At 59.4% G+C, this 25676-nt stretch overlaps 2 protein-coding genes across 3 annotated transcripts in view; one reads left to right on the forward strand and one right to left on the reverse strand.

Moving 5' to 3' along the window:
* The window catches only part of CIDEC (cell death inducing DFFA like effector c), a 3006-nt gene extending 1053 nt beyond the window's left edge, over positions 1-1953 (forward strand). For both annotated transcript variants that reach the window (XM_027647085.1, XM_027647084.1), the window contains exons 2-6: positions 439-511; positions 659-800; positions 880-1029; positions 1268-1452; positions 1554-1953. In XM_027647085.1, the coding sequence (XP_027502886.1) occupies positions 462-511; positions 659-800; positions 880-1029; positions 1268-1452; positions 1554-1761 (735 nt within the window). In that variant the 5' untranslated portion in view covers positions 439-461 and the 3' untranslated portion in view covers positions 1762-1953. The remainder of the gene's footprint in view (positions 1-438; positions 512-658; positions 801-879; positions 1030-1267; positions 1453-1553) is intronic.
* A 1326-nt stretch (positions 1954-3279) lies between these two features.
* Positions 3280-23067, reverse strand: ZFPM1 (zinc finger protein, FOG family member 1). The gene is made up of 9 exons (XM_027647065.1): positions 22942-23067; positions 20669-20758; positions 10523-10656; positions 8076-8178; positions 7070-7279; positions 6742-6972; positions 6415-6510; positions 6154-6303; positions 3280-5731 (listed from the first exon to the last, which is right to left on the reverse strand). The coding sequence occupies exons 1-9, from the start codon at positions 23057-23059 to the stop codon at positions 3516-3518; spliced, it is 3348 nt and encodes a 1115-aa protein (XP_027502866.1). The 5' UTR covers positions 23060-23067; the 3' UTR covers positions 3280-3515.
* Between the last annotated feature and the right edge of the window lie 2609 nt (positions 23068-25676).

Consider the following 25676-nt stretch of genomic DNA (forward strand, 5'->3'; position numbering starts at 1 on the left):
GGTCCATTGGACCTCCTTATGAGGGCCCTGGCTGGAGCCCCCCAGCAGGCTCCTGGCTGGATACATCTCTCGATCCGCAGGGTTGGGAGTGCTCCCAGGGGTGTCTCTGACTCCCAATGCCCTGGCTATCCCTGCTGAAGACCCTGGGGTGTAAACACATCCCAGTGCTGGTGTCTCACCTTTGCTCCAGTGCTGACTCAGGGCCCCGTGTGTCCCTTTGCGCAAGAGCTGTGCTGGCAGGGGACTCTGGCCGGGCGGGCACCGCTGGCCAAAGGGCAGGAACAGCCCCTGTAAAGGCAGCGGGACCAGAGCTGAGCACAGGAAGTGCCACTGGGAAGCTCTTCTGGAGCAGAGAGGAGTGAGAGGTGTTGGTGGGAAGAGGTCTCCTGGAGTGGACAGGACCACCCTTGCCTAGGGCTGAATTCTTCCTTCCCACAGGCTGCTCAGTGCTCCTGGCAAAGATGGATTATGCCAAATCCCTGAGCCAGCGCCTGGCTGCCCCCGTCTCCAGGTAAGTGCTATGGAGCCACTGTTCCCAGGACTGGGGACACCAGAGCCCTCCCTGCTTTGGCACCCCTTTACTCCCCGAGTGATGTGCTGAGGTGCCAGGAGACAGTGGTGGGACTCAGGACACCCCAATCCCTGTATCCCTCCCCAGATGTGTTTCAGCAAGTGCCTCCATGACCCAGCAGCTCCTGGCAAGCCCAGCCCCACCGCCCCGGCCTTTCCGTGTGTGCAACTGGGACCGGAGCCTGCGCAAGGGTATCATGGCCCCGAGCCTTGCTGAGCTGGTCAAGCAGGTGAGCTGAGGGTCTGTCTGTCCCAGGTGGGAGGTGGGCTGGCTGCCCCTAGCCCTGCTCACTCCAAGGCCCCCTGCAGGCTCAGAGTGCCCTGGCCATGCCGGGTCCTATCTCGCTGGTGCTGGATGAGGATGGAACTGTGGTGGAGACCGAGTCGTTCTTCCGGACACTGGAGGAGGGCACAGTGCTGATGGCCCTGAGCAAGGGGCAGAGCTGGGCTGCCCCCAAGGTGAGTGGACCTCTGGGAGGGAGAGGAGGAGGCTAGTTTGTCCTGTCTATCCCATGGTGGGATCAGGTGGGATGCTGGGTGAGGTGGGACTGGCAGGGTGGGGTGCCACTGGGTGTGACCTGCTCTCCCCAGACTCCTGGCCCCCAGCTGAGTCTGTCTATCCCATGCTGTAATCAGTGGGGAGGTGGGACTGAGAGGGTGGTGTAACACTGGGTGACCATGGCCCTGTTCTCCCCAGACTCCTGGCTACCAGGTGGGCCTGTCCCGCAAGCCCCCTCGGAAGATCGATGTTGCCTGTGTCACCTTCGACTTGTACAAGACCCACCCGAGGGACCCAGGCTGCCTCAACGTCAAAGCCACCCTCTATGGCACTTACAGCGTGTCCTATGACCTGCAGTGCTACGGCGCCCGGCGCCTCATGAAGTGAGTGCTGTGGGGCTGGGATGGCTCTGGGAGTGGGGACACTGCCCACCCTGCTCCGTGGGGTGCCTGGAGGGACGCTCACCCCCTTTCTCCCTGCCCAGGGAAGCTCTGCGCTGGACACTGTTCACCATGCAGGCCACGGGCCATGCCCTGCTTGGCACCTCCTGCTACATGCAGCAGCTCCTGGATGCCACTGAGGAGCAGAAGGAAGAGGAGAATAGCCTGGCACTGCCCAACCTCCTGCCTCGCAGCCTCCCAGCCCTGCCCTCCAGCCTCTCAGCCCTGCCCCGCAGGAAGATGCTGCAGTGAGGGCTGGGTGTCCTGTCCCCCATCCTCTGTACCCCCAATCATTGGGGATCCCACACCCCGCTAGGTCAATGCCTGAGGCGGTGCCCACCACAATCTCTCCTTGCACTCCGCTGACTGAGCGGGGCCAGATCTGCTCTGGAATAGCTGCTGCTCTGTAAATATATTTATTTAAATAAAGTTTTCCTGAATTCAGCTGCATCTTGTGTCATCTTTGCAGGGGGGGACACACACAAGACACTCAGCCCCTTGCACTACTTGGCACTCAGGGGTGCTGCTGTAAGAGCATGTGAGGAGGGGAACTGTTGCAAACACTTCCCAAGGGAGCTGCTGCCTTTGCCCTCCTCCCTGGCCCCCAGAGCCTGGCTCTCACCTCCTGGCGCAGAGCTGAGACCCCTCCAGCATTGCAGACAACCATGAGAAGGGGATGGGGCAAATCCCAAACCCACTGGCCTGTGGCAGCTGGCACCAAGCCTGTTCTTGCTCCACTTGAAGGGATGAAAGGTGTCCCTGCTCCTTCAGACTGTCCAGGATTGGCACAGAAGGCCCCTGCCCCTGTCCTGGAGGGGCTGTTCCAGTCTCTTGGGTCCTCAGCCCCCCTGGCAGCCCTGTGCAGGGAAAGCTGCTGTAACCCACCAGCTTTGCACAACCCCAGGCACTGGTGCTGCCCTGGCCATGTCCATGGGGATCACAACCGCCCAGCAGCTCCAGGGATACCAACTGGGAAACAAACAGAGCTGGGGGCACTGGGTTCCATCGACCTGGCTCTTGGGGATTGTCCCTGACAGGGGATGGGGAGCCCAGAGAGGTCCCTAAAGCACAATCCCTGCCAGACAGGGCAGGATGAGGGCGAACAACCCACTGCCTGCCTGTGCTTACTGGGAGCTGTGGGGAAGTGAGAAGCCGTGCTCTGGGGGTCCTTAGGGACATTGTGCCCCATGACACACTGCAGGGAACTCATGACCTGGGCCACGCTCACCTGGGCATCCACCGCAGGGGTCTGGAGCTCCAGTGCAGGAACTGCTGGTGTGGGAGGAGACCTGAGCCCCACCTGTGACTGTGGGAGCTTAATTAGCCTGATAATTAATGAGCCATCAGCCTGCAGCCAGCACCAGCTGCACCCCGTCTGGGGGTGGCTGCATTGCCCCATGGCATAGATGTGTGACCCCCCTGGGGTGATGTAAGTGCCACCAAGGGGTGCCAAGGACAGTGTGGGGACATCATGCCCTGCCCTGCTATTGCCACTGTCTCCATTCCCTGTCCCCACAGGGTGACAGTGGCCATGCCAGCCCCCACAGTGTCCCCCACCCTCACACAGGTGTTTATTAGACATATTTATTTCTGTACACACTTATACACACAGTTCCCAGGGCAGCTCCATCCTCGCCCCCAGTGCTGTCTCTGTGCAGGGTCTGCTCTGCAGTGGGGGTATCTCCATGTTTTCCAGGGTCTGGACATGCCATACCCCCCATCCCAACCCTGTAGTGTCTACCAGGGGACAAAGCCTCCCCACAGCCCCTGCCTCAGTTTTTGGGCAGAGGTGGGGGCTGACCCCCCTCAGCACCACGCTCCCCACCATAGGGTCCTCAGACCCCCTGAGCTGGGGTGAAGTTTGGGGCTCCAGATGCTGAAGCTGCCCCAGAAGAGCCTCCTGGGGGTCCTCTTCCCCCCACCAACCCCTGCAAGGGAGGGGTGTCAGGCACCTGTCCCCCAGCCCCTGCAGCCCCCCGAGCAATGGCAGGGGGCATGGGGAGGGGTTACTTGACGTGCTCGGCAGCGTGGGAGGAGCAGTAATATTTCTTGTGTGCGATGAAGGTGGAGAGGCTGCTGAACTTGATGTTGCAGAGGCGACAGTACCTGTGGTTGCCGTTGGGCACAGGGCCAGGCACAGCCTTGGCCGGGGGGGTCTGCACCCCCCTGTCCGTGTAGGCGGGGGGCGTGGGGGGCTTGCGGGCAGCTTCCCGCAGTGCCTCCGGGGCTCCGGGCGAGGGGGGTGGCCGGGGGGACGCAGGGGGCCGGGGGCTGCCGCCACCATCCTGGCCCTCCTTGGCACTGCAGCTGTCCCGGCGGAGGCGGGGGGCAGGTGGGCGAGGGGGTGACGTCGTGGGCAGAGGGGGCTCGGGTGTCCTGCTGGCACCAGGGGCCAGGGTGTCGGGGACCCCCTGCCCGGCCGCCGCCGGCTTGGCCACGAAGAGCCCGTGGGCGTTACGGAAGTGCTCGAGGAGGTCGCCCTTGATGGCCCCGTTGAGGGGACAGTAGGGACAGGCAGCGAGAGGTCCCTTCGCCCCCGGGGGTGGCAGGGGACTCTTGGGGTGACGCTGCAGTGAGTCCGCCCCGGCATAGGGGATGCTGGGGCTGCCCGCTGGGGCTGCCCTCACCCGCACACCTTCAGGGTCCCCCTCATTGGGGCTGCCGGGGCTGTGCCGCCCCTTGAGGGGGGCGGGCATGGCCCCCTTCATCTTCTGGAGGTGCTCGAGGGTGCGGGGCTGCAGTGGGGTGGCCGGGCACTGGTACTTCTTGTGCACCAGGTAGGTGTTGAGGCTGTTGAAGCTGATGCGGCATGCGGTGCACTCGTGGTAGTCAGCCAAGGGCAGCAGCGGTGCCGGAGCTGGTGCCGGTTCACTCTGCCACCGTGGCTTCTTGCTCAGGTCAATGGGACCCTCGGCATCGGGGCTGGCGTGAGACGAGGGGGCAGCACTGGCTGGGTCGGTGGTCGGTGGTGGGTCGGGGGCTGGTGGGGGCTCGGCAGGTCGGTGAGCGGCCCCGTGGATCTCGTAGAGCTTGCGGCGCTTGCGGGTGCGCAGGGGCTGCGGCAGGAAGGGCACTTTGGGGGCGGTGGGGCGGCGCAGGGGGGGGTCATGGCGGGAGGCACAGTAGAAGCGCTTGTGCACCACATAGGTCTCGTGGCGGCTGAAGCGGATGTTACAGGCCTCACACAACGTCTTGCTGGGGTCTTCATCCCCCTCGTCCCCCGCCGAGCTGCCGGGGCTCTGGCTGTCCTCGCTGCATCGCCCAGGTCCCCCCTCTGCCTCGGGGGACCCTGCTTTGCCACCCCCCTCTTCTGCCTTCACCTCTGGCACAGTGGTCAGTGGTGTGGCATCGCGGCCGGTGTCCCCATCCCCTGCTGGTGTCCCCTGCCCGTTGCCCACCGGAGGGGACAGCAGTGTCCCCGGGGCAGGAGGACCCTTGGGTGCCCCAGGGGGTGCTTTGAGCTTGCGTGCCCCGGGGGGACTGTCCTCGGCCAGGTGGCGGCTGGAGCAGTAGAGGCGCTTGTGCACGTAGTAGTTGTTGATGTTGTTGAAAGTGATCTCGCACTCAAAGCAAGTGGCACCCTTGGGCACCGGCGTGCCTGTGTAGATGGTGGGTGGCACCGTGCCCCCGTGGCCCTGCTTCAGCCGGTTGTGCACCAGCTCTGACATCTTCGCCAGGATTTCCGATGCCTGCGGCACCACTGCGGCTTCGTGGCCGAACACATACTGGGGGAGGAAGACGGTGCCGCCGGCTGTGCCTGTCCCTGGCTCGCTGGGCACTGGGCTGGAGCCCGGTGTGGGGCTGGTGAGCTCTGACTTGACCTTGGCCGGGGGCAGGCTGCGGGGGGACGAGGTCCGGGAGCCAGCGTCGGGGCTGCCGGCCCCCTCCCCGCTTTTCGGTGCCTCCGCCTCGCTCACTGGGCTGCTGGCAGGCTCCTCCTTGATGCGGATAGTCTCACTGGAGGTGGAGGAGGAGGAAGAGGAGGATGATGCTGATGAAGGCCCTTCCCCATTCTGTGGCTGGGCTGGTGGTGAGAGCTTGCCAGCCCTGGCATCAGGGGGCGAGGAAGGTGGTGCTGAGGGCAGTGTGGCGTCGGGGCCAGGCGGGGGGCCGGGTGGGGGGCCGGGCAGCACCATGTGCTGGGGCAGCGCCGGCAGCCCCTCGGGCAGGAACGCTGGCAGGCTGCACTTCCGCAGGGACGCGTTGTTCGGCTGGCTCAGCCCTGCCAGGGGACAGAGGCACCAGTGTCACTGACATCCTGGCACAGGGATGCTGCCTTGACCTCTGTTACCCATGCCCCTGGCACAGGGATGCTGCTCCATCCCCTATTGCTGACACCCCGCACAGAGATGCTGCTCCATCCCCAATTCCCAGCACCCCTGGCATAGGGATCCTGCCCCATTTCCCATTCCCAATATTTCTCACGCAGAGACGCTGCTCCTTTCCCAACATCCCAGTACAGGGATGCTGCCCTGCCCCTGTTACCAACACCCCTAGTACAGGGATGCTCACCCTGTTCCCCATTCCCAACACAGGGACACTGCCCCATTCCCACCTCCCTCTCTGCCACCAGAGCCTGTTGGGTACAAGGCCTCAGTGCCAATGCCATCCCAAGTGCCCTGTGGCCGCAGCCCCAGCACTCACCAGGAGCGATGGGTTTGGCAGCAGGAAGGGCTGATCCAGGGGAGAACACCTCGCCCTTGGAGCCCGGCTGGCAGATCATGTGGTTGGTGACCAGGTGGCTGTACAGGATGTCCCTTGTGGTGGAGATGAAGCCGCAGCTGTGGCAAACACCTGTTGGGAACACGGCACGGGCTGAGTGGGTACCTGGCAGGGTGGGAAGAGCCAGTACCCATCCCCAGGCTGTGCCAGAAGGGACAGGGGTGTTCCCATGGGAGCACTCACCATTCAGGGTGTCTGTGTGCACCTTCAGGTGCCGCTCACAGTTGGCTTTGGTAGTGAAGGCGGACAGGCAGATCAGGCAGACGAACGGCCGCTCTCCTGCGGGACACACGAACGCTCAGGAAGGGTGATGGGGACCACAGGGCCACCTCACAGGGCCAAATCCCTCCATCTCTACAGGGCTGAGATGGCGGAATATGTACAAGTGAGCTGCCCCAAACCAGTGACCCAAATGGGGAGAACCTCATCAAACTGGTCACCGTGCTGTCGCCCCACAGCCTCCCTGCCCCTCCACCCAGACGAGAGGTGCTGTGCCATGCCATGCCATACCGCTGTGGCTCCGCATGTGGATCTCCAGGGAACTGGCACTGGGGCAGCTCTTCTTGCACTGGGGGAAGGGGCAGACGCGCTCGTTGGGATACGTCTCCTTGGGCTTCTCATCCACGGCTGGTGAGCCAGCGCTGGCGCTCTGTCGGCTGGCACAGTAGTACATCAGGTGGGCTTGGAGATTGCGCTCGCTCCGGTACCAGATCCCACAGTCCTTGCACGGGAACACGTCCTCTGCAAAAGGGAAGGGACAAGGGACATGCATCACTTGTATTATGGGTTTGGGAGCCCTGGCAGGGTCATGTCTCTTCCACATGTCCCCAGGACTCACTGTTGACGACGGCGGTGGCCAGGATGGCGGCCATGCCGGCCTGCTGTGGCAGCAGCTGGATGTCCGAGTGCAGCGCCGCCGGGTACGGGGATTCGCTGGGCTCCGCCTTCACCCCGTGGTTGGGGACAGCCGGTGGCTCTGCCATCACGAAGGCGCTCACATGCTCGTTCTCCCGCAGCGTGCGTGTGGTCCGGCACCACAGAGCTTCATCTGGAATGGGGGGACAGCGGTCAGCGTGGATCCCTGGACCCCGTCCTGCTGCCCGCGTGGCTCTGGGACACCCTGTCCCCTCTGTCCCGCCTTGTCCCCGCTGTCCCGGCAGTGCCCGGTGTTTCCTCCCAGCCACGGCCTGGAGATGGCAGTGTCTGCCCGTGTCTGAGCCCTGCACGGCCGTGCCTGTCCCGAGCCGCAGCTCTGGCTTCTGCCAATCCCTGCACATATCCATGCGCCCATTCCCGTGCCAATCCCAGAGTTCACCCTTACACCCATACCTGTGCCCATCTTTACAACCATCTCTGCACTCATCTCTGTGCCAATCTTGTGCCCATCCCTGTGTCCAGCCTTACATCCACCCTTGCATCCACCCCTATGTCTATTCCTGTTTCCATCCCTGTGCCCATCCCTGTGTCCATCCTTACACTCATCCTTGCACCCACCCCTATGTCTCTTCCTGTTTCCATCCCTGTGCCCATCCCTGCGTCCATCCTTACACCATCCTTGCTTTCATCCCTATATCCATCCCTTAGTCTACCCTTACACCCATGCCTGTGCTATCCTTGTACCCATCTTTATACCCATCCTTACACCTGTGTCATCCCTGCACCCATCCCTGCTGGGACTCTCCCCAGCCCTCTTGGCATCAGACAGCCAGAGAGGCTGGGACAGGGGACAAGCCCGGGGACAAGCCCAGGGACAACCAGCGGGAGGACACGGAGAGCAGACACTGGGACTGGGGGCGTGGATGGGGACACTTTCCCTCTGAACCCCCACAGACACTGGTACCAACCCTTCTTGTAGATGACGGCGTTGGCATCAGGCTCTCCGGGCACGAGGGGCAGACGGGACAGCCAGCAGCTCTCGTCCCCCAGCACCAGCGTCACGGGTGGGCTCTGCCAGGGCAGGGACAGGGGGTCAGCACCGCTCCCCACAACATGACAGGGTCACAGTGAGGGGCTGCCAGGGGGGTCACAGCGCTCCCTGAAACGGGCCAGGGTCATGGTGAGGGGGTGCCAGGCTGGGGTCAGGGGGAGGGGCTGACGGGGCTGGTCACAGCACTCCCCGAAACAGGCCGAGGTCATGCTGAGGGGCTGCCAGGGGTGGCCACAGCACTCCCTGCTCAGTCCCTGCCCAGCTCTGCCTCCCTGCATTCTAATGAATATTAATGAGCATAAGGGGGGGGAAATTAATCTCCCTGATCCTCCGATGGCTGCTGCAGTAACGATATGAAATCTAATTATCCATCCCAATATTTCCAACCCCTCCAACTCAGTCTGACAGTAGCAGCCGGTTGGGGCCTTATCACTGCCAGGAGCGAGTGCCAGCAGCGTGATAAACCCCCTCAACACGCGTGCGAGGCGCTTGCACACGTGTGTGAGGCGCTTGCACACGCATGTGCATGGCCCACAGTGCTGGGGGAACCCACCTGGCCCATGGGGGCTGGAGACATTGGGATGGGTACATGGGACACAGGGATGGGTGCTGTGGGCTGAGCACTCTTGGGGACCGTGGTGGAGGAGGGAGGGGACGGCCCCTTTGCAGTTTTGCTCTGTGCATGGGGGAAGCTGTGGGTACCCCCGATAGAGGGAGGTCCCTGCAGTGCCCAGGAGTCCTGCAGCACCCCGAGGTGCTCCCAGCACCCCAAGGGAGCTCTCAGCACCCCAAAGTGCTCCCAGCACCCCAAGGGAGCTCTCAGCACCCCAAAGTGCTCCCAGCACCCCAGGGTGTCCACCCCAGCTCCCCTCAGCGGCCCCAGCCCCTGTGTCAAGCCTTTCCTTGTTCTCCCTGGAACAAAGAGGTCGGTGTCTCCGCTCCACACCGGCTGATAACCATCAGAAACCCTATCTGCTCCGCATCCGCCGGGATGGCGCATGGGCACGGCCCTGTGCCCTCACTGCACCCCGGGCTGGGTGGCTGGGGGGGACATGGGGCAGGGATGGAGTTGGGGGACAGCCCCAGGGGGGCTCCACAATTCCTTGGCACCCCCAGGCTGGCTCTCAGTGGGTTTCCACACCCTCCTGAGCACTGATGTTTTGGGGGATCCCTGTGGGACCAGCTGGGGGCAAGCAGGGATCTTCCTCCTCCTCCTCTTCCTCCTTCTCCTTTTCCTCCATTAGCAAAGCCATAGGCACACACGATGCCACAGATGCATTAAAGCGATCCAGTGTTCCCAGCTCCCACTAAAAGTCCAGGGTGGGATAATCTCCCACACGGAGATGAGGAGCAGAGCCGGGCAGGATTTGTGGGAGACCCCCTGCACGCCCACCCCGCCGCCAGCAACAAAGACGAAGGGACCTGAGGGCGACAGCCCGTATCAGGGATGGGGCTGCGATTCCTTCCTCCCTTCCCTGAGCAGAGATAGGGAGGGAGGCGAGTGGCAGAGGAGAGCAGGGCTGGGAATCATCAGCCGGGCTCGATAAGGGAGCTGCTGAAATGGGAGCAAAAATATTTAGACAATAAATGAAGTATCAGAAAAAAGCCGCGCATATCTTTGAGAAATCAATCATCCTGTACCGGGTGTCTGGACACACGGCGCCAACCGGGAGATAGGGAGCCAAACTGGGCAGATAAGGGTTAATCAAGGATTTAATTCAGCAAAGATAAACGGGCCTGAGTTAAAAAAAAAGAAAAGGAAAAGAAAAGAAGAGCGAGGGAGAGAGGAGGAGGAAGAGGTGGGGATGGAGCCAGGCCTCGAGGATCCTGGGTTCAAGCTGCCTGTGTGTGGCTCGAGGGGGATGTGGAGGGAAGGCTGTGGCCGGGATATGAGGATCCAGAGCCTGAAACACACCCATGTGCACATTCATGGATACACACCCCCCTCCTCTGCTGCTCACCCCAGTGATGGCACCAACAGCCACTAACAGCCACCAGCCCCTTGGTGCCACCTTGGTGCCCCCTTTCCTGCCCCTTCACCACTGCTGCTGGTGCTTTCCAGGCACAATCAGAGTCCCCAGGGAGCAAATTTGGGGTGGGAAATGCAGATCCCATGACTATCCACAAATAACCAAGCAACCTGTAGCTATGTAGAGGGGACAGCCAGCACCCTGACCTGCTGCCCATGGGAACACTCTCACCTCAGTGTATGGGAGGGAAACCTCCTGGGCACCCAAACCAGGAGATTCTCAGGGAGTGATGAGCCTGGGTAGGGAAAATCCATCCCAAATGGACTGCTATTCCCAAACAATTTGTTTGTTTGGGACTTCCTCTGCCACCATCCCCATGGGGGTGGCTTCTTACCATGTCCCCATGCCCCGGTGATGCTGGCTCGCTGTGGATGCTGCCCTGGAAGGGTCCCCAGGAGAAGCCTTCGGGAAGACTCCTGCGGGTTCGCACCCGTCTCTCTCCATCCTGCACCTCCAGATCCAGCTCATCTGCAGGGAAACAGGCACAGCATCAGCACAACACCCCCCAAAACTCCCCAACCTGCAGCACCCCCAGATCCCCGGGGAGGTGGGCATCCATTTGGGGCCAAGAGCTGCTGGTGGGTCTCCCAGAGTTGCGTGTCCGTGGTGGGTGGTGGGATCCATCCGCTTGCCGGGGGGTCCTGGCACGGCACGGGGGGTCCAGGCAGGGCCTGCGGTGGAGCGGAAGGAGCATTTCCCATCCCCGCACCCAAAGTCGCAGCAGCTTCAGGGCTTAATGGCTTTGATTATCTGATAAGCCTCTGGTTTAATGGGTTAGATAACATGTTAATACGCTATGAAGGCTGCTCTAAAATGTTTTAACTGTGCCTTTGTCTTTGGGAGCGCAGATAAGATGGCAGGTAACCAATATCCAGATGGATGAGTGCTGGCTGCCCCTCGCTGCATCTGCTGTGCCCCAAAAACAAGCTGCTCCCTGAGGACAGCGTGACAAACCCAACCCAGGGCACCCATCTGTGGCTGGGAATGCTCCTACCACCAAAGCAGTGGAGTCCCCCCATTGCCACATCAGGACAAAGAGCCCCCCTAAAGCCCCAGGGGCACCGAGGTGGAGGTAGCCTGTGCCCGGGTCCCGTGGGTGGGGAGGAGGCTGCTCTTTCTGAAGGCAAAATTGCTTTCAGAGCCGAGAGCACAGGGAGGATAAAGCGATCCCATGGCTGCAGAGATTGAAATCTGATGTGTTTATTAGCAGGGCTGACATCTGGATCCTCCCGGTGCTGGGGTGAGGTGAGGTGAGTGACTGGAAGTGCTGGGTGGTGATACCTGTGATCACCCAGCTCCCACTGTCACCCCTGAGTCCCCTCCATACACCCAACTGGGTCACTGGGGACACAGCTCCGAGTGCATCCCAGGGGAGCAGCCAGTGCCTGTTGGCAAAACCCACTGCCCCCCCAGGAGGTCTGTGAAGGTGTTGAAGGTCCCCCAGGTGTCTGGGGTCACCAGGCTGGTCCCTGTGCTTGGCATGTGCCACCCTCTACCCCTGTGCTGCAGCCTCCAGCACGTGCTGGTGAAGGGAGGGATGGGCTCTGCCACAGCCCCTCTGCCCTGCTGGGGCATTCCCAATGCCTGTCTTCCCATTCCCACAGTCCTCAACCTGGGAGCCCTCAGAGCTGGCTTGGAGCCAGAAAAGCTCCAAAAGCCACCCTGGTTGTGGGGATCTCAGCTCTTCTAGCTGGGATTTCATCCCTGCAAAATGGTTTTGAGAGTGAGCACGGCACTGGTTCTGCCTGCCCTGCATTCCCAGCATCCTCCCACCCTGCACTTCTGGCATCCCCCTGGCCCACATTCCCAGCATCCTCCCACCCTGTATCCCCAGCATCCCCCCTCCCCATTCTCCCATCAGCTCCATCTCAGGATAGGGAGGAGGAGGAGTGATGAGGCCTTCGAGGAGCTGATGGGATTTATTCCCTGGCACAAACCAACCCTGAGGAAGGGCAGCAGCAGTCCCTCATCCGGCTGATCATCCCCACAAAGGACCTGGGGTCAAGCAGGGAGCAGTGACCATCACAGTGTCCTCAGGGCTGAGCAGGGCAGTCGGACCCTCACGTGGCGCACATTGCTCCACATTTCCACTGCTCTCCCATCTGACTCCTGATGTGCTGGTGTTGGATTCACTCCAGCCTCAGCATCCCCATGCTTCCCACCCTCCTCCCTCATCCCAGCTCTGAGGAGGTGACAGCAAAGGCCCAAGCCCCCAGGAAAGCCCCAAGAGTGGTGGCTCCCCCCTGGCTTTGTCACCCCGAGTGTCCCGTCTGCTTTTGGGGAACGGAGCCCAACCGCCACCTCCCCCTGTCCATGCCCCCCCTTTTTGCCCCCCCTTCCCCCCGTCTCACTGGTAATCAGCGGCGTTTGGGTCAGGAGACCATGTCTCCGAGATAAGAGCATTCGCCTGACACTTCCCATGTCAGAGCACTTCATCTTCTGTGTATCAATCCCCAGCAGAGAAAACACGCAGGCGCTGATAAAGAGAAAACCGTTCCAGACAGGGGGACAAAAATAGTGCTGCCAGAGCCAGCCCCGCTCCCGCCAGCACCCCAGGGCCACAACACTGGCCAGTGCCTCGAGCCACCCAAAAATGGGGTGCTGGAACCCCAGCCAGTGCCTCAATCCACCCAAAAATCGGCTCCTCAAATGCCTCATCCCTCCTCCTCCTCCCTATCCCGAGGTGGAGCTGATGGGGACACTGGGAACGCAGGGTGGGAGGATACTGGGAACGTGGGGCAGGGGGCACGCCAGGGATGCAGGGCAGGCAAAGCCAGTGCTATGCTCACTCTCACATTGACACAGCACCAAAAAAGAGGAGGGAAAAGGTGATTTTTCAAACTAAGCACACAGCATTGTTGTGTGAGAACAGGGAAAATGATACTGACAGGGACTGGGAGGCCTGGATATGCTGTGTGTCCACATTGTCCACACTTGGGACAAGGCCCAAAGCCAGTGGGCTGTGTCCTCACATGGGAACCACCAGGCAGCAGGAAGCAATCCCACCCTTCTGCTCCCTGGATTCAGCCACATCCCCCTACCTGCATGCTGGGAGGTTGGGAAGAGCCGGTGCCAGCCTGGAGGGGTGTCCTGGAGAGTATGGGAGCAAAGTCCACGGGCTCCAGCTCTCTGTGGGATCCCCCAGCACGTGAACACCCCCCCAGGTATCTCACCTGGCCATCGGTCCCAGGTAGGCGGTGCCCAGTTATCACTGGAGGAGGGTTTATCTCCCAGATCATTAACCAAATTGGGCAGGGACCTGCCTGTTTGCTTTAGGCTGAAAAGAAAAGCAACAGGAAGGAAAGAAGGAAGGAAGGAAGGGGGGAAAAGCCCCCGGTGAGCCAGGTGCACCTGCCTGGTGTGACACAGACCCCAGTGCTCCAATCGCTGCTGAAACACTGGGTGCGGGGCTGCTCCCTGCCCCTGGGGCTGCCTGGCTGTGCCTCAGCTTATCTCCCCATCAGAGATTCCAAAGGAATAGGCTGAGCTTGGCCAGGGAGCAAAGATTAATCCTGTCATCACACCACGGCCATGCACCTGCGATCAATGGCTGAGCATGGCTGGCACTCACGTCCCTGTGGATCTTGAGGATTCTGGGTGGGCACATGGGAGGAAGGAAGCTGTGAGGTATCGCCCTGACATGGGGTGTGATGGAGACGAATGGCAAGAGCCCCTGTGCAAGGTGACCCACAGCTTTCCTATGGCCAGGGAAATTAATGGCAGTGCCGGGAGCAGCACGGAGCCAGGCCAGCTCCTGCAGCCACCCGTGTTTGCTCCTGGATGCTCTGGAGATGCAGCCACATCCAAGCACCCAGATTTACTTTCCTTGCAGGAGCAAGGCCTAGACAAACCCACTCATGCCATGCCATGCCATCCCAATCAGTTCCTGCATCCTTTGCCCCAGCTGCATCCATATGATTTGAATCACATCTGAACAAACTGCTCTGCCCCTCGTTGGAATCCGGACTCAGAAGTCCCCGCAGTGTTTGCAGCTGCCTGGATACTATCAGGATAAATACTGCTATGGGGGCGTCACGGGATCACATCCCAGTATCAGCCATGTTACTCCGATTAAATACAGTGCCTGGTGCCAGCCCTGGGGGACCATGCGCTGGGAATGGTCCCCACATGAGCCCTGGTGATGGAGAGACTGAGAAAATGAGGATGGACTGGTGGTGTCTGCTCTCATCCCAGCACAGGATGTCCCATGGCATGGGAACACCCAGGGAGGAGGGAAGATGGGAGAATTGGGAAGGATGGATGAATGGATGGCTGGATGGACCTCTCAGCCCGCACCCTGCCAAGAGACAGAGCAGTTTGTCTGGATATGATTCAAGTCCTATGGATGCAGTTGGGGCAAAGGGATGCGGGAGCAGCTTGGGTTGGGATGGGAGGGGACAGGATGGGATGGGACGAGTAGGTTTGTGTGGGCCCCTTCTGCGCTTCCTTCCTGCTCACTCCCCCAAGGAAAGCAAAAGTAGGTGCATGGATGTGGCTGCATGTCTGGAGCATCCAGGAGCAAATGCAGGCAGCTGCAGGAGCTGGCCTGGCTCTGTGCTGCTCCCGGCAGTGGGATGGATCCATCCATCCATGGGTACCCAACCTCCCAGGGCTCTCCCGCTCTTGTCCAGGGAAAGTCAAGCCAGAGAAGCCCCAGTTCCCCCTGGCAGCCCTGGCCTGTCCCCGCCGCGTGCCCCAGCTGCTGTTTTTAGAAGCGGCGAGTGCGCGGCGGAAGGAATAAATCCTGACAACTCAACTAGTGAAATGATGTGATGGCACCGCTCCGATAAGATGGAGGGAGCCGATTGGGAAGAGTCTTAAGCTGTGAACACGCAGCATCTCCACTCTTCACCTCCGCTCACAAAGGGAAATCTCTCCAAAGGGGCTAAGGAGATTATCCCGGCTTTGCCATCCTGGGTGCTCGAGTAATCAGGGCAGCCTTGGGGACGACAAAGGAGTGAGGAGGGTTTAAATCGAGCCTTGCTGGGCTGTGCCTGCTTGGGCTCAGCCTGGGCTTGCTCTGGCCGAGCTGCCATGGACAGGACAAGGGATAACTGTGGGAGAGCTGGGCTCTGTCCCTCAATTTGGGAGGCAGGGGACACCCCACTGCCCCAGTGGGGCGGGAGCTGAGGGGGGATTTCTGCCTTTATCACTCCTGCCCATCGCTTGCAATGTATTGATTTTTTTTTTGCCCGAGTACAAAAGCGACTCGTTATCAGGCTGAACCCTGCCCCCGGATAATGGAGGAGCCGTGACCTGCCCTGGCACGGAGCGGGCACCTCCTGGCACCTGGAGGGGCTGCCGAGGGGGAAGGGGGACCCAGGAGGTGCTGCACTCCAAAAGGGCCTAGCACCCACTTGCCACCTGTGGGGCACAGCTGGCAGGTGCTGGTGGTGGGGCAGGCACTGGCTGTGCCACGTGTTTCCCAGGATTGCCTTTCCCTCGTGTCCCACATATCCCGGGCTGCCCTGCCCCAGCAGGATGCAGCCTGATAAGCCTCCCTGGGACGTTTGCGTTTGGGGTGTTGCTGTGCCTTCTTGGGATGGAGCTCTAAGGGTGTCCCTGTCTCCAGAGGGTCCCCATCCCAAGCGGTCCTTTTCCCCAGGGAGTCCCCATCCCAAAGGGGCCCCCATCCCCAGGAGTTCTCATGACAAGGAGGTCCCCATCCCAGGAAACAAAAGGGACCTGTGCCTGCAGGTTCCCATAAACACTGGGAATAAGATTAGAAAAAGCTCAGGGAAGATGAGAAGGAGGGAAACTTCCTGGCTTCCCTCCTGATGGTCACCTGGTGGTGTGACCCCTGTGCCAGGGCCCATCTGTCCCTGCTCTGTACCCACTCCTGGACCACATCCCAAGGGGTCCCAAACTGCCAGGTTCTGCCATCCCAAGGTGGTCCCTGTCCCCCCAGGGGTCCTCATCACAAGGGAGTCCCCATCCCAGGAAATAAATGTGACTCGGCCCACAGGGCAGGGGACAGAAATAAACACTGGGAAAAAACACCAGAAAGCATTCAGGACAGATGGGAAGGTGGAAAACTTCCTGGCTTCCCTGGGGCTGCCAGGGTGGCAGGATCCTTGTGCCAGGGACCCACTGTCCCTGCTCTGTCCTGGGACCACCCAGCCCTGCCCAGGCTGGTGCCAGGCACCGGGTCGGGTTGGGACTGGGGGGGGGGGGGGGGGGGCAGGAAGCTGAGAGAGGGAGGAAGGGGAGTGAAGGGGCCCCTGGAGCCGATGCAGAGGGTTGATATCCCCCTCGGAAAAGGGGAGGAGACCAGGGGGGGGGGGCACTGTCACAGCCCCAAGCGCCTCTGGGGGCAAGGGAGGACCCCCAGGGGTACCCAGATAGAGGACAGGGTCCCAAGCCCCAAAACCCACCAGACTTCAGATCCACCCAGGGCAGAGCAGCAAGGCAGTGAGTGACTGACACCTGTCAATCACCACAAGTCTGGCAGCATCTCCCTCAGGGCTCTCACCACAAGAGTGCAAGGTATTTTTCTCCTTCCCAAGGGAAAATGGAAAGGAGGATGGGGACAGAGAGGGGGACACTGCCTGTACCTCTCAACAGCCTCTGGCACTGCCCGGTACAGGGATGTCCCTGTTGGGCTCTGGGAAAGGCTGGTCTGGATTTCTCCAACATTGTCAGTGTCCCCAAAACAGCCTGAGTATTCCCCACACTACCAGTATTCCCAAAACAAACTGAGCATCCCTCCATCCCAGCAGAGTCCCCAAACTAGTCTGATCATCCTTCCACTGCACAATGTCCCCAGACCAGTCCGAGCATCCCTGCACCCCATCAGTGTCCTCGAACTGTCCCCTCCACCCTACAACAACCCCAGACCCTGCGAGGGCAGGGACTTGTGGAAACAGACCCCAGCAGGGACAGGTCCCCTTTCATGTCCCAAATCCAGGACAAAGTGCCACCACCACTGCTGGGATCATTCCCATCCTGATGCCAAACATCCCTCTGCCTTTGGCACATGCCTTTGCTGGACACAAGCCAGGCAGGGGGGGATTTCAGGGTCCTGGGGACCCCTTGATTTTGGAGGGTTGAGGGGCTAATTCCCTGAATCCCAACTTCCCCCCATCCCCCAGCAATCTACCACAAACACAACTATCTGCTGCTCAGCTGCCAGCGATAAAACGGAATAGCTGGAATAATTTTTCCCACCCACACATACCAGGGTGGAGGGGAAGGGGGAGAGATGGGGCAGATGTGGCGGGGGCCGTGTCCCCCGCCCGGACGAGCTGTCCCCCCTCATTGTGCCCTGCTCACCCCGATAATAAACCTTGAGGTTTCCAGACAAACTCTGGGCAGCCGGAGATTATTGAAGCAGGAGACGTGGCGCAGATAAACACAACTGAAGGGGACAGGGAGGAGAAGGGAAGGGGGAGGTGGGGGGAAAGGGGTAAAAAAAGGAGTCTGGAGTTTTAATTAGATGCACCAAAAAAACTAGGAGTTGGTCTGTGTCCTCCCGATACCCCATACAGAGGGTGGGGGGTGAGGAGAGGTGCCTCTGCTGGGCACTGTAATTAACCCAGAGCCATCATTACTGCTCAGAGTAAATATCAATATTAAATTAATATTTAATAATTATTAATTAATTATTAAATAAAGCCCAAACAGGCAAGACAGCAGCATAGGTTGGGGTTCAGCAAGGTGGAGCCCAAACAGTGAAGTCGATGTAGGGAAGGGGGTGAGGAATCCCCTGGGAAGGTGGTGGGACACAGCCAGAGGGTAGAATGCAAAAGCCCCATCTCCTCCATCCTATCCCTATCAGAGGCCCATGGTGTTCCCACAGGGACAAAAGCAAAAAGCTTCATCCCACCTGGCAGAAAGGCAAGAGCCATCCAGAGTTTCCAGGGGGTGCAGCCTCCCAGCAGCTCCCAGTGGGAATTCTCCAGTGGCTTGTAATGTGGTTGAGCAGCCTGTCCCTCATGGAGGCTCTGCTCTGCTCCATTCCTGCCCCAACTTCATGTGAAATTTGTTGGAGCTTTTCATCTCATCCCCCTGGGAAAACAGGCTGGAATTGGTGAGGTTGGCTGGGTAGGGGTGGGACAGCCCCGGGATGGGAGTCAGAGCCTGTGGGTGCTCCTGCTACCGGCCCTGCTCCAGAACAAACAGAAAAGAGCGGGAAAGATGGAAACCTGAGGCATGGCTGGCAGAGCTGTGGGGAATGGTTTGGGGGAATTTGGGATGGTGTGGGGGAATTTGGGGAGGAGGGACATCCTGTCTTCAGCACCACCAGAGGACAGAATGAGCACAAAGGATGTCCGTGCTCCATCCTGGGATCCTGTTGGGAAGCAGAACTGAGTCAGGGTGTCCCAGCACCCTGGATGAAGAGGTGGCACATCTGTAAAGGCTCCCAAGTTGAGGATTGGAGCCTCCAGCTCCTGGGAATTTGCCTATCAGCCGGGCAAGCTGCAGCCCCCTCCAGGGAACAAGGTCATTTCAAAGATAAACCAAAACCCTCCTCACTCCTGGCATGTGGGGCCAAGGAGCCCTGTGGTGAGTTCCTGGAATGTCACATCCCCTCCAGCACAGCGGAAAGCACTTTGGGAGACCCAGACCACCAAACCACAGCGGGGGTGACCCAGGGACCCCCCAAAAATCACCAGGGAAAGGCGGGAGGGTGAACAAAGGAAGCCCCGTCCCCCACCCTGCACGTTGCATCTTCGCAGCTGCCATTGCTGACACACGGCGGATCTTGCAAGATAAAAAAGAAAATTCAGGCTGCTCCGAGTTTCCCTTTTCGCCAGCTCCATCCCTGATAAGTGCAGAGCCTGCAGAGCTCCTGATAGACGGGCTATCGCGGCGGTTGGTGCGAAAGGAACACCCTATCGCTGCGGCATCGCCGGACCGCCATCAACTCCCCGCCACACCGAAATTAATACCACTCCAATTACCAGAATAGAGATGGGCTGGGAGAGGGTGATAATAAAATCTCTTTTACATAAAGAATGCAAATAACCCACTCGGTGAGGGGAGGGGGGAAGGAAGGCACCAGGGCCACAGCCGAGGCATTGTGGTTCCTTTTGGAAGCCTGTGGCTGGTGGTGCTATTGGGATGAGGGGCTGTGTGGTTTGGTGATCCCCCTGGGAATGGGGGCACCCATAGGGTTGGTGTCACAGCCCCCTCCCTCCCTGCACCGGGATACCAGGAGCACGGCGGTGCCGAGGGCAAAGGGCTGGGGAGCAGATAAGGAGGAGCCGGGGGTGGCCTCGCAGCTCCTTCCTGCCCGGCACGCAGGAAGGGCCGGGATGTCAGCGGGGCCGGCGAGCGCTTCCCCTCGGAAGGGGCGGGAAGGGGGAGCAGGGCCAGGGCTCCATGCTGGGCCGTGGGGATTTCGGCAGCTGCCGGAGCATGTGTGCTGGCAGCCAGCACTTCCCAGGGTTCCTCCATCACCCAGCCCACCCCGGAGGCTGTTTGCCCTGCGGACACACTGAGACCTTCCCATGGCATCCGTCACCGCAGGGCAATCACTGCTCTGTATCGGGGTCGCCCCTTCTCAACGCACTGCTCCAAAACTAGATCCAAAGGCATCGCCCAGCTGGGAGCTCCCCAAGGAGGAGCAGGGTGTGGGCAACACCAACAGGGCCCAAAATCTGGGACATCCACCCTTGGGGGTTTCAAGCCCCCCAGTTCCATCCCCATCCACCTGCTGGGAGCTATTCCCAGTGGACAGGCACTCACAACCCCAGTCAAAGAGCAATGGCCATAAACTAAACCACAGGAAGTTCCACCTCAAAATGAGGAAGAACTTTCCATGGAGGGTGGCAGAGTGCTGGAACAGCTGTCTAAGGGAGGGGGCGGAATCTCCCTCTCTGGAGACATTCCAAACCCACCTGGATGTGTTCCTGTGTCACCTACTCCAGGTAACCCTGCCTTGGACTGGATGATCTCCAGAGGTCCCTTCCAACCCCAAATACTCAGTGATTCTGTGAATCTGAGTGGCAGAGCCCCGTAACCCTGTGGGTTTGGAGATAGGGGGTGATAGGGCACGGGGTACCCACAGGGCACACTGGGCCTTGCCGGGCTGCCCCAGTGCCAGCGGCCCCAGCGCAGAGATGCCGGCAGGGAGATAGAGACTGAATTTGCTCCTTGGGGTTTTGATAACCATCACGAAACCACGCGAGCATCGCTCTTGTGGTTGCCAGGAGGCTTGCAGAGTGCCCTGGTGTGACGCAGGATGGGTCCAAACCCTCCCTGTGCCAGTGAATGTGACGCCAGATTGGGGGATGGTATCCCTGCTGCTCCCAGCTTGGGTTTTAATGTCCCAGCAGCACCTTGGGGACATGGGGGACAACAAACACCTCCTGCACCTCCTCTCCAGCAGAAGTGCTGCTGTTTGCAGCCTGCTTAGCTACCAGTCCTCCTCATACTGGTGTTTGCAAGAAACGAATGCTTGAGAGCTGCTCCAGCCCACAATCCAGTCAGGATACTGGGACAGAGTGGGATGACCGGCCGCACACCAGGGACTCACCTGGCCCATTCCATGTGTCCAGTTCCTGTGGGTTTTCTCCAGGATCTGGCTTTTCCTGCTCCTTTGGACTCTCTGGAGTGTCTCTAGACTCTGCAGCAGGAGGGGGAAGGCAGCAGGTCACAAGCAGGGAATTTCAGAGGCAGTATCCCAGGGGAGATTGGGACCACTGGACCAGTGACACCCCAGGACTAGGATCAGCACAGGGAAGGGGTTAACCGAGTGTCCAAACCCTCACCTCCCCTGGGGATGACCCAGCCAAGTCCATCCTCACATCCACCCCAAGGATTTACCAACCCACCTCCCAAAAACCTGCCACCTCCCTCTCATCCTGCCACGGTCCCACGTCACCCGGTTCAGCCCTGCTCCCATCACGGCTCTATTTGTGGCGTATTCATAGCAACTTGATAACAATTATTTTCTCCATTAACTGCTGCTGGAGATGGGCTGATAAAGCCAATCTGCATATGACAGTGTGGAAGATTAGTGCCCAAAGTACATGTTTGCCTTGGCGTCCCGGGCGGATAACCAGCACGGAGCCCAATCGATCGGCGCCACCGCGAACGCCCAGGGGTGACGTCACCAGCATTGGAGATTATTAATACAGGTGATAAGCGGAATGATTAACATCAAATAAATCAATCACCGGGTATAAAAGTCCTATTATTTTTGGCTATAAATCAAAGTGCCTGGCATATCGATTTTTATCCATCGCGCTGAAAGCTTTAGTGGCCGTTATTGCTGCTCGGCGTTATCTCTGCTATCACCTCTTTATCGAGGCAGGCCAGTGCCAGGTGCAGCTCCGCGCCCCAGCTCCCGGCTCCCCCATCAGATAAGAGCCGCTTGCTTCCTCTGCTGCTGAGTAAAGTTTGCCAGGAGACCTCCCCACTCCAGATATCGGGGTCCCTTCCCTGCTCTAGTGACCAGGGTCTCCTCCCTGTCCAACTATCAGGCTCCCTTCCCTGCCTTAGCTATCAGGATCCCTTCTCTGCCCTGGGTATTGGGGTCCCTTCCCTGCCCTGAATATCAGGGTCTCTCCTTGCCCCAATTATCAAGGGTCACTTCCCTGCCTCAAATATCGGGGTCCCTCCCTGTCCCACTTTTTAGGGTCCCTTCCCCACCCTAAATATCAGGATCCCTCCCTGTCCTAGCCCCTGGGGTCCCTTCCCTGCCCTGGCCCACCCCTGCCTCAGTTACCAGGTCCCATCCCTGTCTCAAATAGCAGGGTTCCTCTGTGTCCTGGCTACTGGGGTCCTTCCCTGCCGCAGCTGTTGGGATCCCTTCCCTGCCTCAAATATTGGGGTCCTTCCCTGCCCCAATAGCAGGGTGCTGGTGTGGCTCCCTGGTGCATTGTAGCTTAGCTCCCTTGGTTTTGGGGGACACCACCAGTTGAAGGCAGCGGGGGTTTTTCAGGAGCCGCGGCTGTGCCGGGGCCCAGTGGCTCCATGAGCTTGCGCAGCCTTGCCCTGGTGCGGTTATCTCAAAGGGCACTGCAAACATTAACTGATTGGGATTTGCCCCCACCTCCACAGGAAGGAACTTAAAGGATATCTGGGGACTGTTTCAGCCCGGCCCTGAATCGCAGCCACCTTTGGGGTGCGGCACAGCTCGGCTCGGCGGCAGCTTGGCAGCAGCGTGGGCAGGAAGGCAGGAGCCACAGCCCCGTGCCCCCAGCCCGTCTGTGTCACTGACAGTGCCAGCACCTGCAGCCTCAGGGGCTGCTCAGCACCCTGGGAAGTACCCCGAGGCATGTGACTTTGCACCCCAAGGAGTCAATCTGTACCCCAAAAGGATGCGACTTTTTCCTCCAAGGAGTCACTTTGCACCCTGAGGAGTCACTTTGTAGCCCAAGAGGTCATTCTGAACAAGGGACGTGAATTCGCACCCCAAGAGGTTATTTTGCATCCTGGGTGGGGGAAGGAACTTTGTACCCCAAGGAAGAACTTTGCACCCCAAAACATAGGACTCTGCACCCCAGAGAGTCACTTTGCATCCCTGGGAGGGGTCACTTTGTACCCCAAGGGACATGACTTTGGGGTCTGTGCTGCTCCCAGTGGGTCCTAAGGGTGCCCAGAGTGTCAGAGCACCCCAAGGACATGGGGAGGGTCCTCACTAAATCACCAGCCTCACAGGGTGGGTGGCTACTTCATTAGTTAATTCCCACCCTGCCCACCAGCAGAGATGGTGCCCAGGCCACAAGCATGCCCAGCACGTTGCTCTGGTGGCAGAGCCTGTCCCCATGGTGTGGGGACACCACGAGGAGTCCCCTCACTCACCTTCACTGCTGGGGGGGCTGGAGGAGTCGTGCTCGGCAGAGCCCTCGTGGTCCGAGGTGGCCCCGTCCCTCTCCGAGGGGCTCTTCTCCCCCACTGGGCTGTCCTCGCCTTCCTCCATCGCTGCCAGGGAACCTGTCGGGACACAGAGAGGGTGGTTAGGGGGAAGAACCACAGGGAAAAGACCCCCAGTTGGGAAATTAGGATGCCAGTGCCTTGGGGGCCAGGAGGAGATGCCCTGCAGCTCTGCACATCATGAGAAGCGAAGGCAAGGGAAACCCTCTGCCTGGTCATCCCTGAGGTCCTTGGGGTCCCTCATCGATTTGCAGAGGTGGCCACTCTTCTGCTCTAGGTGTATCCTGAGGGATGCCTGGTCCCACCCAGACATCACAGGAAATCAGCCCCACACCTACCTGGGAAAAGAGTGGGGTTCCCTCGTACTACAGCCACACAGATGCGGTATCACTCACGCTCCCACCCAAAACCCCACTGTCACCTGCCCCAGAAAGGGACCCCAGAAATGGTCCCCAACACCCCTTGTCTGGTGACACAAGGGAGATGATGCTGCAGGGACACACAGGGTACAGACAAGGTGCCAAGGGGGTGCATGCGGGGGACACCCCACCAGCCCTGCCATCCCTCTCAGCCGTTTCCATGGCAACGCAGCATCCCCAGCCAAGAAAGGCCAGACCAGCAGCACACATGGCTCGTGCCACGCGACACCGCAGTGCCAGGGGCTGCCCAGTGCCCTATCCGGCACTGCCGGCACCGGGATCGGCACAGGGACACCCCGTCTGCAGACCTCAGCTGCTCTCCGTGACTCCAGGCATGTATATTTACAGCAGGAGAACAAAGAGCCCATAATCTATACAAAGCAGACAACAATGAGCGTGAATAAAGAGGCTGCCGGAGAAGGGAAGGCAATTTATTCTAATTCTGCTAATTTCAGTTCCAGCACAATTAAAAAGGCTCTGATAATATTCAGAAACAATCGCCAGCTAACAAATCGTTTCTCTCGCTGTAAATGAAACATTGTTAGGCTAATTTCTTCTTTCACGCCTTCACGGCTCTTGGGCTTCTGATAAAGTTAACCCGACGCTCGCCTGTGCCGCGGCTTGGCACCTCCAGCCTGGCCAGGGAGGGATGGATGGGGATGGAGAGGGATGGATGGGGCTGGGAAGGGATGGCTGGGGCCGGGATGGTGTGTGGCACCCACCCAAGGGCGCCCAAACCAGCTACATCCTGCCCTGAAACAACGAGGCCCAACCAGGAAGAGGATGGGGATGAGTTTGGGTGCTGTGGTATCGCCAACTGCCTACAGGGATGGTGGGCGGCCAACATCCTGGCACTGTGTCACTATATGGGTCCCTAGATGCCTCCCTGGATGACCCACACCCCACTCTGAAACACTGATCACCAACCTGCAGGGAGATGGGGATGCTCCAAATAAGTTCAGCTGGAGTTTGGGTACTGTGGCATCCCCCAGTGCCTACAGGGATGATAGCCAGCCAACATCATCCCAGCACCATGTCACTGTGTCCCTGGATGCATCCCGGGATGACCTACATCCCACCCTGAAACACTGATCCCCAACCTGGAGGGAGATGGGAATGGGTCTGGGTACCAAGGCATCTCCAACTGCCTACAGGAATGATGGGTGGACAGCAGAATCCCAGCACTACATCACCACAGTCCCTGGATGCATCCTGGAATAACCCACATCCCACCCTGAAACACCCATCCTCAACCAGGAGGAGATGGGGATGATCCATATAAATCCAACTGTGTAAAACCTGGAGTCTGGGTACTGTGGCATCACCAAGTGCCTACAGAAGTGATGGAGAGCCAAAAAATCCCAGCACCATGGCACTGTGGTCTCTGGACACATCCCACATCCCACCCCAAAAGGTCCATCCCCAAACAAGAGAGATGGGGATGCTCCACACAAAAGCAACTGGAATTAGGGCACTGTGGTATCACCCAGTGCCTAGAGGGATGATGGCTAGCCAACAGCATCCTGGAATCATGTCACCAGGTCCCTGGATGCGTCCTGCATCCCATCCCAAAACACTGACCCTCAAACAAGAGAGAACTGGGGATGCTCCACAGAAATCCGACAGAGGTTTGAATACCATAGTGTCACCCGGTGACTACAGGGATGATGTATCCCACATCCCAGTACCACGTTACTGTGGTCCCTGGATATATTACACATTCCACCCCGAAACACCAATTCCCAACCAGGAGGGAGCTGGGGATGCTCCACGTAAATCCAACCATGTAAAACCTGAGCTTTGGGCACTGTGGTGTCACCCAGTGCCTACAGGGATGATAGGCAGCCAACAGCATCCCAGCACCATGTCACCGTGGTCCCTGGATGCATCCCAGCACCCAGCCTGTCCCACTGCACATCCCACTCCCAGCACACCCACCCAATCCCCAGGGATGCATTGCCGGCGCTCTGGGCCGCGTGGGTTAAACGAACTACTGGATGACTCAAAAAAAAAAGGAGGAAAAAAGGCAAAAAAAAAAAGCAAGTGAGGGAGAGGGAGCGCGGAGTAGGGAGCAGAGCGTCACTTCTCCGGGATTGCTGGAAGCCCTGCACAGTTATCACCGCACACAGCCTCCCTCGGCTTGCCTGATCTGTCTATTCTTCATTAAGCAAATACGCTGAAATGGAAATGAAAACATAATAGCTATTTGATTTTCGGCGAGATATTTTGCATATTGGTTCAGTG

The sequence above is a fragment of the Corapipo altera genome, unplaced genomic scaffold (assembly GCF_003945725.1).
Source record: "Corapipo altera isolate COAL_440 unplaced genomic scaffold, ASM394572v1 62, whole genome shotgun sequence".
Classification (NCBI taxonomy): Eukaryota; Metazoa; Chordata; class Aves; order Passeriformes; family Pipridae; genus Corapipo; species Corapipo altera.